We start from the raw sequence: 11,126 nt of genomic DNA, 5'->3' as shown, positions 1-11,126 counted from the left end.
TGCAACCGGCAGCATAAGATGGGTCAGTGCTAACAGAACACGTCATTCTCCCCAACCCACCTTTTGCCTTTTGAAACATCTTATATTAAATCTATGTAGGAATCCATGAAATTGCAGGGGGGAGGGGGTGGCTTGTAGGGGCACAGTGTGAAAGACCAAACCTGTTAAAAAAAAATCCAGGTTCCTGTGTGGAGCATTCACCCTTCTGAATTGCATATATTCATAGTTGTGTGAATATTCCCATAAATACATTCGGGAAGAATTGGGAAAGAAAGCACACTGGTTTACCACGCAGGAACCACACCACTTTGTTTATTAACAAATACTGATGTTTTAAGAAGAGCTCCTTTGGAGACAATTGTCCCTTTAAAAAAATACAGCAATTTTATTATTCAAAATACAGTTATAAAATGCAGAGATATATGTTCATAGACAAGAAGTATTCACCAACAAAGAAAGGAGGGCAGGTACCCATCTGGAGAGGTGGAAGTATAGGCTCTCAAAAGAAATTTCCAAAACAAGAATGTCATTCACCAATATATATTAAAAAATCAATATTTCTTCTTCATATGGATTTCAGTTCAACCGCATTTCTCTTAGGGTGAATCTACACTGTAGAAATAATTCAGTTTGACACCACTTTAACTGTCATGGATACAGAATCCTAGGAGTTGTTGTTTTGTGAGGTACCAACACCCTTTGGCAGAGAATGCTAAAGACCTTGTAAAACTACAAATCCTAGGATTCCATAGGATGGAGCTACAGCACTAAGTGGCATCAAAATGTATTATTTTTACAGTCCATATGCATCCTTTGCCTGAAGCAATAAGGCTCAAAAAGCTTTCTTCTGTAGGGTTGCCTCTTGACTGGTTTCCATATACTTTCTACAGTTAAGCACTGCCACATCTTGAGATGTCTCTTGGACTCACAACAGTCACATGATCTGTATGTAGAGAGATCTTGTAGCACCTTTGAGACTAACTAAAGACGTTGGCAGCATAAGCTTTCATAGACTTAAGTCTACTTCCTCAGATGCATTTAGTCACAAGATCTGTCAGCATGTGACAACTAGCAAGGTACTTGAATGGGTGGTGGCAGCTCACTTTCAGAAAGGTTTGGATGAGACTATCCCCCTGACCCACACACTTCTGCTTGACTCCTGATTCAGGTCCAACAGTAAAATAGTTTAGGTCTCCCCAGTAGATAACCTATGATGGGGACAGACAAACTCATCAGTTCTAAATATTCCAGTATCTTCTGAAATTGTAATTCAACCTCCCTAAAATGCTTTCTTCCTAAAGTGCTTTCTACAACTCCTGTAAGCACCATCCTCTGTTCTGCTCTTCTCTAGCAGTATTTGTGCAAGTTTTCAAAGATAGGCTTTTCACAGCCTTTCTGGGAGATACTGGAGGTTGAACCTGTCTACATGGGCTTTGCTACTGAGCTATACCCCCTTCTTCAAGCAGAGCAATGATAAATGCAAATGTCTTATCAGAAACTGCATATGAGAAAATTACTCCTGCCACCCCACTCTAAACTTGGGTATGTGCTAAGGTTTGCGGACTGGTGCCATAACATAGTAAATTCTATTTTATTAAAATCAGTTGGCACATATCTAAATCAGACTGTGATTGTTTGGTAAAGTGAGCCAGAAAGCTCTAATATTTAGGATTTTGCAAGAGGTAACAACATTCTGGAGTGCACATCTACCATTCAGAAAACAGCACAGCAGTTTTTAGCCTACAGTATCTATTCACACTGTGAGATGGCCAGCAAATTGCTTCTTAGAAATGTTCATGTCCAAAGTGTAAACAGTAGATTTCAAGAAGCTCACTTCCTCTGTTATGAACCTCTGCCTACAGGTTTGGTTAGTCCTGTTTTTCCCCATTTTCCTTTCCAGAAGTATTTAACTACACTTCCCATCATTCTCAGCTAAAAACACACGGTAGTTTCTTCTAGTGCTGATCACGGAAAGAATACAGAAATAATTCAAGTTTCCCTTCATTTCGACATGGCAACTTCCACAGCATGAACAAAACAATTTTATTATTTTTATGAAATGTTGTTCTCTTAATGATTACCTTTTTAACATTACTAAATCCATTTAAATTTATATTATTCCTAGAAGTAATGCTATTACCAGTTTTCAAGTACATGTACCAATTGGACCTCCAATCCACATATATGCTGGGTAGTGATTTCCCTTAAGCCCATAAGTTAGAGGTTTTACTGTACTGTAACCAAATTAAAATGACTTGTGAAGCAAAGATCTTCTAAGCTTTTTAATTAAAAAAGAATCTACAACTATTTATCATGGTTTAACTTGTAAGAGAACCATCTTCTTATTTCTCGGGTTCAGTCTTGCCATGTTCTCTTTGCATTCAGCTGTCACCAGCAGAAACCCCCACATACATCTTAATGCCTTTGCCCATTTCTCTGTGGTAAACATCTTGCAAATTTAAAAAAAAAAATCTTAACAAAACACTTTTATCATGGAGGAGAACATGTAGTGGGAAAAACAAAAAAATAAACAACCCAAGGGAAACAAATACAAGATTCCTCATTGAAGTCAACAGATATTAGGACTAATGCCATTATTTGAATCCCTCTAATAATATAGTGCAATACTGATGGCTGTGTGTCATTAATTAGAGAATTAGCCACATCAGCTTTGATGTCTTCGAGTGTCGATAACTGATATTCATACATTTAGGTTGGTGAGGAATGAAAGCAACTTGTAACAAGAAAATTGTCCCCTTATTTTAACCAGAGGCTGACATTAAAAGCCCTCTGAAGTGGCAGTACACAAGAAGGCTTAAATTATGTATCCACACACCCCTATACACACATTATCAGACACAGAAGCTCAACTATAACCCGACCTTGTTTTGAAATATGACCCACTCATCAATATTTGGCTGTGAATCATGTTGCTGTCAACTATGCCTTTTAAAAAAAGGCTGACCTTTTTCCATCGGTACTTGACACACCACTCTGCACAGCAGAGGGCTACAAGGACAGGAATTCAATCCAGCAATTTCTGTGTTTCTTAAAGCTGTGTGAGTAGACCATTGAGAGCTTTTGGTGTAGTCAAAGATGAAAGAACAAAGAATTACCCCTGCAGAAAAGCTGACAGAAAAAAATACCAGAGAGAACTAAAAAATGTCACAACATGCAAGGGAGGACATTCTGAAGGAGTGAAAAATGACAACAGTTACACAGCTCACACTTAAAACCAGTTGATTCTGTAAAGGTAGAAAACAAACTGTTCTAAGAGGCATTGGGGGGAAATCCTCCAGATATTCTTCAAGGAAACAGAAAATGAAGATCTCTGTTTATCTTCTCTTCAAGACTGTCTGTATATAAATAGCACAAACATGTTTCTGCATAGTCTTAAATTTTCCAAGGCATGATGATGCAACATGTAGAACTGGGATAGCGTTTATCCACAAGAATATCAGTTGCATAAACCTACAGTCATCATGTCTTCCTCAGCCATCCTTTTGTCATTTTGTAAAGTTTTTTCATGCTGTAAGTCACCGACTTTTTCATCCCTAGAAGATTTTTAAAAAAGTAATAGAGAGATCAGAACAATAAGGATGGAGGATTTTAACAGGCCACAACTTAGTCCTTTACTGCTTCTACTGAGCCATGTCAGTCTGCAACAGTTGTCAGAGATGATAAGTTGGAACAGAAGCACATGTGTGTGTTTATGTGGCCACCATTTATTCTGGTGGCACTGGCATGGAATACCCTACTATTCAAAAATTACCAGAGCCTTTTACTTTAAGTAGCCAGAGGCCTACAAATTTATTTTTTTGCACATTTTTAATATTTTTAGCTTGCAGCTTTGTTTTTCGACCTTCAAATTTATCTGCTATTTAAAGCCATACTTTACTAATGTTATTATTATCTTGCTTTTAAAGTCCCTCCCACAACTCATTTTAGTCTATGCTTTTTAGAAAGCTACTATAAAGGAAAAGCAAGATTAAATGATTTTCTCCCACTGAACATTCTCGATCACTGCTCTCCATCAACTACAAAGTTTATAATTAAAAGGCTAAAAAAATAACTACAGTAATACAGTGGGCCCTTGGTATCCACTGGGTCTTGGTTCCAGGACCATCCATCAGTACCATAATCCATGCATGATCAAATCCCATTAAATACAATGGCACAGTGTGTGTATCATATCCACAGATGCCATAATTCTGGTGATGATTTCTTCAAAGTATTGATAATCTAAGACTGTAATGCACACAACAACCAGTAGTTTATAATAACAGAGAACACTGTATTCCTGTGTTCTTAACGTTTTTACTAGTAAGGTCTTTATTACTAAGAATGGATCAAAACTATTGTGGTGGTGTTGCTGATGACAATAGGACATCACTCTGCTTCTCTGTCCATGAAGACCATTTATATGAACACTTTCAGAAATTTTACTGAGCATGGAAACAAGCAACAATGAAACATGCAGATTTAATTCACAAATATTTAAGTAATTATCTCAATAACATGTTGCACTGAATTGTCTCTCTCAGGTTCCCTTCTTTCTCTTGGTTTGTATGATTTCTTAGTCTGAGGCAATGAGAACATCCCAAAGCAAAGAGCTACCAGTGCTAATCAACATCTCATGGTGCTGATAAGGCAGATTCAGTTTTAAAAATAAAAATGGAGATGGTAGAACTCCAAGCAGCCGCTGGTTCCTATTAACCTTAATATCTCTACATGGGCAATTCTGAAGTCTTTCCCTCTCTTTTGAACCTGCATGGACTTCTAGTAAGTGACAAAAGAGAACAGCTACCAGAGCGCAAAGAAGAAGAAATATATTCAAGAGAAGAGAGCTACTAAACTCTGTTCCCATAAATGACTAACATGACCCCTGTACTTCGGAGACACCCTATTTCTGCAAATAAAATTTCAGAATATTTGGACTCCCCCCCTCCCAGCTTTAAAACATATCCACAGATAGCTAGAAGAGTTAACATTTAGAACTGAATAGGAATCCCTATTTTGGCAGAAAGCTACACCTGACTAGGTCATTACTGCAAATATAATAAAGAATGGTTTCATTTTGCATAACATTGCCAAATGAAAAAAAAGAGAGAGAGAGAGAGAAGGGGAGGGACAGTTCTTACAAGCAGCTAAATATAAAACTTTTCAAAGCCTTAAGTTCCAAAAGACCGTAAGGCCAAGAGGAAAAATAAATCAACGGATGGTGCCATTTCTAATAGAAACCAGACCAGAAGTTTTGCCATAAGTTTGAGAAAACATACAGGCCTTTTTTCTTGAAAAGCTAAATAGAGCATCTGACAGTAAACAAAAGTACAGGATTCACACTAGTTTAAAACCACATTGGCAGAGAAAGATGAAGGGAATTCCTGTCAGAAGGCTGAAGATCTTTGTTGTATTTTTTTGTCAAATACTGTTTGCGAACAGTACACAGTGATTACCATCCAGAATCTAACTATCTAGCAAATGGTCAACAGCATTCTTGAACTTAACAAGGGCTATTTTACCTGTGATTCAACATGTGGTAACTGAAATGTTTATAAAATACAGGCATTATATTGAAACAAGTAACTGTTAAAATTGCTAATTGAGCAACCTTTAATGTTCACAATATATACAGGTTCTAGAAGTTGAATCTATTCAGAATGACTGCTGGGTGGGGGAGGGAAAGATGAAAGGCAAGTTGTTAATGCAATGTCTGGCTTTAAGATACTGCCTCAAGCCTGCCATTAAAATTTGAATAAAGTGTGCATGGGAAAGAGGAAAAAGGGTGTAGGAGATGGGTGGATAACACAGCACGATAAATAATACTCATGCAAGCCTGTGCTAGTTCAAAGATTCATTACGAGAATTACAGTTGTAATAAGAGGAGGATGGTTGAGTAGTTAAACCAGTATCGTAGTATGCAGCTGAATATATGAGAAACACCCACGCAGCAAGCAAACCTAATTGTGTTTATAGTTCTAAGACATCTCCCGCACTGCTGCTATCAATGCTCTTCGTACAGGGAGCCCACAAACTTATCTAAGTAATAAATTAGTTTTAACAGCCCAAGACATGCAGGGATTCCTACCAATTAAATAATTTTACAACAGGTGGCTAATGCATCACACTGTAGGAGTTAGGAACTAGCCTCTAGAAGAAGTTAGAAATGTTACTTCTTAAAGATTACAATTCCCGGAGTCCCTCAGCCAGGTCAAGAAAGTAAGATTTTCAACTCTAGTCTCTAGCACCACATTCAAGGTGCCAATTCAACTTGAATCTCTCACAGATGATGTGTGATGCAACAGCCACAAAAGCCAGTGCAACTCTGGGTTGCATCATCAGGAGTACAGTGTCCAGCTCATTGGAAGTAATAGTGCCATTCTATTCTGCTCACCTGAAATATTATGTCCAATTCTAGACATCACAGTTCAAAAAGGATGCTGGCAAAGAGGACAACCAAAATGATCAGGGGTCTGGAAATCAAGCTTTGTGAGTAATGGCTCAGGGAACTGAATATGTTTCCTTTGGAGGAGAAGACTGAGAGGTAACATGATAGCTATGTTTAAATATCTGAAGAAATGCCATGTAGAAGATGGAAAGAGCTCATTTTCTGCTGCTCCAGAGCATAGAACCAATGGATTCAAATTATTAGAAAAGTGATTCCACCTAAATATTAAGAAGATTATTTAAAAATTATTACTACTGTTGTTGTTGTTGTACCATATATGTTGCCTTGGAAGATGGTGGGCCCTGTTTCTTTGCAGGTCTTTAAAAGGATGGGCACCTTTCAGGAAGGCTTCAGTTGTTTATTCCTGCATGGTATGGGATTGGGCTAGATGATCCTTGCAGACCCTTCCAATTTTATGATACTAAGATGAAAATTTTCAGCAATTTCCAACCAAAGTTTCATAAACCATAAAACCAAGGTAAACAAAGAAACAAAGAAAGCTTTCATCTTATTTTTGTTCATTGTTATTGGTTTTTTGCTGCTCCAGAGAACAGGATACAAAACAATGGATGCAAGCTCGAGGAAAAGAGATTCCACCTAAACATTAGGAGGAACTTCCTGACAGTAAGGGCTGTTCAACAGTGGAGCACACTCCCTCGGAGAGTGATGGAGACTCCGTCTTTGGAAGTCTTTAAACAGAAACTGGATGGCCATCTGTCAGGAATGCTTTGTGAGTTCCTGCATGGCAGGGGGTTAGACTGGATGGCCCCGTGGTCTCTTCTGCTTCTATGATTCTATTATTATTTTACTTAAAAGTCAGGTATAGCAGCTAAATTAACTTCTTCAGATGAGGTTCCTAAGTCATTTATGAATATGTAGCACTGGCTCATGTGCACAAGAGGGAAAAGAAAGCAGTACACTATCTATATCAAAATCTACAGATGAGAATATATATAAGCTCAGGAAAATAAAGGAATCTTCTTCAAACAGCCCCCATTTCTTTTGATAATACAATTGGCTTTCTGTCTCCATGAATTCGGCATCCACAAATTCAACCGTTCACGGCTTGAAAATATATATTTTTTAAAAATTCCAAAAAGCAAACCTAGATTTTGCCATTTTCTGTTAAAAGACACCATTTTACTACACCATTGTATATAATGGGTCTTCAGCAACCAGATTTTTGGTATCCATGGGGTGGTGATCCTAGAACCAAACCTCTGCTGATACCAAGGGCCCACTGTATTTATTGCCTTCACATTATGTGGGAAGGCTCATAGCTGAGGAAGGACTATAGCTTAGTGGCCATATATATGATCTGCACACTGTGAGTCCCTGTTCAATCTTCATCATCCCCAGGTAGAGCTGGAAAATCTTCCTGTGATTCCACAGAGCCACTGATGGTCAGAGGAGACAATATTACAGCAAGGACCAATGGTTGAATTCAGAACATAGTACTTTACAGAGAAGTTTGACAAAGATATTCAAATGTAGTTCTGGCCAATTAGTTAAATAATGACTGACTCACAGTTTATGATGGCAAGACTGTGTGCTACATTGACACCTGCATTCATACCCATCATCTTGCTCCAACTGACTGGAGAGCTAAATTGCACCGTTGTCGATGTGGAAAACACACCTGCCACCATAAAGTGTAAATGGCAATTTTGCACTTTTAATACTTTTCCTTCTGGAGGAAGGTGTGAAAGAGCAACTTTTTAATAGGGCAAAACAAGCTTCTAAACTAATTAAAACTATGGCCATGAGCTGTTAATAGTATCCCTGAATGCTTGTTTAAATACTTGTTGGAAATACAGTTTAACTCAGCAGTGCCCAGATGAGTGAGTTGCAAACCCAGGCAGCCACCAGCTCAACGGCAGAAAAATCTGAGCAGTTGAAGAGGACAGTACAGCTTTGTTAGCAGGGGCGAAAGATAAAAAGTTTTTCAGTGTGATTAGAATGGATTCTCTCAATGGCAGACAAGAATCCCTTGCAGAGGGCTTTGCAGGCACCAGCTGCCAGACTGCTTTCCATACTTTCCAAACCTAACAAGGGTGCCAGTTATTAAAGTGCTTGAATCAACAGGCCCCCTTGTTGATTTTCATGCTGTCTGCAGCCCTCGGTTATATAAGATCATTATTATTAATTCTGATTAATTTGCCTTCCTTGATTGTAAGCCTAAACAGGAAAACACAGCACCACATGCTCTTACCAGCTGTTAAGGCGGTTTTAGCAGTCTGAATTAGACTGGACGCTCTCACAATTCCTGAAATGCCTGAAGAGAAAGAAAAAGAGAGAATGGACAAACAAAAACAGATGTTATGCATGGTACTTTTTTTTTCAAAGGGTTAAAAGTTAAACTTCCCCCCCTCCAGTAACACAATAAACTCAGCATGGCAGCATACCTTGGCAGTTATTCTAAAATAAACACTAGTTTGCTTTCGTCAACTAGACTGAAACCCTCATTCCAACCACTTTTAATATATGCAACACAGAGATAACATTAAAAATAGTTCTGAAGGCCATCTCAATATACAGAGACAAACATGAGGGGTTTTTTTTATTACTGTGTTTTAATTGATGTTGAACATTGTTGTTATTCCCACCTTGATCCACGAGGAGAAGCAGGTAAGAAATGATGATGATGATGATGATGATGATGATGATGATGATGATACTGAGTGGACCCTCAAGAAGAAGCTGCAGTCAAAACTGCTCTCTACTCATTCTAATGCAGTTCTTAGTCCTATTTTATAATTATTTATTTAAGAATTTCTAGACCGCCCTTCAGCTTGATGGGTACTAGGGTGGGATGTAATAATAAAAACATACAATAAAAACATTCACAACTTTCTACATCATGCTTCAGAAAAACATCAAAACTGAGATGTAACATATTGCTACAACTCAGACAGAGGCAATCATAAAACCAATTTAAAATGCCTAAGGCAAATAAAAATGCCTTGACATGGAGCCAAAGGGGAAACTGCAAAACTAGTACTAAGTTGAACTTCTCTAAAGAAGTGGATGTCAGTGCTGGAGCACCAGCAAATAAAAACCACCCCCTCCCATGTAAACATAACGTAACATTATTGACTGCAGTTGAAGAACCTCATCCAACGATTTTACTAGACTGGTAAGGCTATACAAGTTGTGGTGCTCTTTCACAGTACAGTATTTGGTTTATGAGCTATTTATAATGTTTTCAAGGCACCTCCAACTGCCTTAGAGGCAAATAGATTAAAAAAAAAAGATTTGGTGCAATACGGCCTCATCTAGGTAAGTGGTCAGTGCTCCAGCAACCAAATTCTCTACAAACTGAAGCTCATAATCATCTTCAAGGGCAGCCCCGTGAATACAAGCACTGCAGAAGTCCAGCCAGGAAGCTACCAGAGAATAGTTCACTGTAGGCAGGGTGACCAGATGGCTTAAGCGTAAAGGAAGATGAGGCACCACAAATTATAGGACATTCAAGAAAAATGTCAGACATTACAAAATAAAACCTAAAAACACTAATATAAATATAAATCCGTGCTTTGTAGTCATGTTCAAAATGGAGGATATTTTGGATTCCTCCTGGACAGATGGCTGAAATGTAGGACATATCCTGGAAAAGGATGATGTTTGATCACCCTGCAAGCTGATTCTGTCTAGGGCAGGATGACTACCCAAGGCTGATACAAGGTTTTCTATAACACTAAGGTCACTTGGACCTCCAGAGAGAACTGTGGAGCAATAAGTACCTCTTGACTGAATACTTGTTCTTTCATAGGGAGAGCAATTCTGCCCAGAATAGGTTGGCCCCCAAGACTAACTAGTCGTGAAGTCCCTGATTCATCAGGATTCAGCTTCCTGGATTTCATCCAACCCATTATCACTTCTAAATCAGCACCTGCACAGTCCCACAAAACTCCACTGACTATGGCTGAACCCATACTGCATAATTAATGCACTTTGACACCACTTTAACTGCCGTGCTCAATGCTATAGAATTCTGGGACTGATAGTTTTGTGACATATTTAGCCTTCGCTGGTGCCAAAACAAGCTAGAATTGCCAGGATTCCATAACATGGAGCAATAGTGGTTAAAGTAGTGTCAAGCTGCATTATTTCTGCAGTACATGTTCAGTGAAAGAGAAAGAAATCTGGATGTCATCAACTGAAGATACTTTATTCTAAACCAGAGATGGAAACCATGAGGCCCTCCTGATCTTGCTGGATTGCGGTTCACAGCGTTCCTTACAATTGGCTCTGCTGGCTAAGCCTGCAGGAATGTACAGTCCAATAGTGCAGTCGGCTCTCTTTATCCATGGATTCCTTATCCACTGAACTATCCACAGCTTGGATATTGATTTTGCCATTTTATATAAGGGACACCATTTTACTATGCCACTGCATTTAATGCGATTTGAGCATCCATGGATTTTGCTATCCACAGGGAATCCTGGAACCAAACCCCAGCCCGCTGTATCTTGAAAGTCACATAGGCCTGTTACAGACAGGCCAAAATAAAGCTGCTTCGAGTCACTTTGGAAGTATGGTATTTCAGTGATGCATGAGTCCTAAGAGTCCAAAAGCCACACCAAAGCTGCACTCCAGTCCTTAGGACCGGAGCGTGGCTTTGGTGCAGCTTTTGGACTCTTAGGACGCATGCATCATTGAAATACCATACCTCCCA

The 11,126-nt window shown here is 38.8% G+C and overlaps 1 protein-coding gene across 1 annotated transcript in view; it reads right to left on the bottom strand.

Moving 5' to 3' along the window:
• Positions 1 to 361: 361 nt before the first annotated feature.
• Positions 362 to 11,126, bottom strand: part of TAMM41 (TAM41 mitochondrial translocator assembly and maintenance homolog) — a 35,143-nt gene continuing 24,378 nt past the window's right edge. Inside the window, exons 6-7 of the mRNA XM_042454331.1 lie at positions 8,661 to 8,723; positions 362 to 3,554 (exon numbers count right to left, since the gene is read on the bottom strand). Of these exons, the coding sequence (XP_042310265.1) occupies positions 3,481 to 3,554; positions 8,661 to 8,723 (137 nt within the window). The 3' untranslated portion in view covers positions 362 to 3,480. The remainder of the gene's footprint in view (positions 3,555 to 8,660; positions 8,724 to 11,126) is intronic.

Source organism: Sceloporus undulatus, chromosome 2 (genome assembly GCF_019175285.1).
Source record: "Sceloporus undulatus isolate JIND9_A2432 ecotype Alabama chromosome 2, SceUnd_v1.1, whole genome shotgun sequence".
NCBI lineage: Eukaryota > Metazoa > Chordata > Lepidosauria > Squamata > Phrynosomatidae > Sceloporus > Sceloporus undulatus.
Note: the sequence above shows the minus strand (reverse complement) of the source record. Positions and strands in the feature narration are given on the sequence as shown.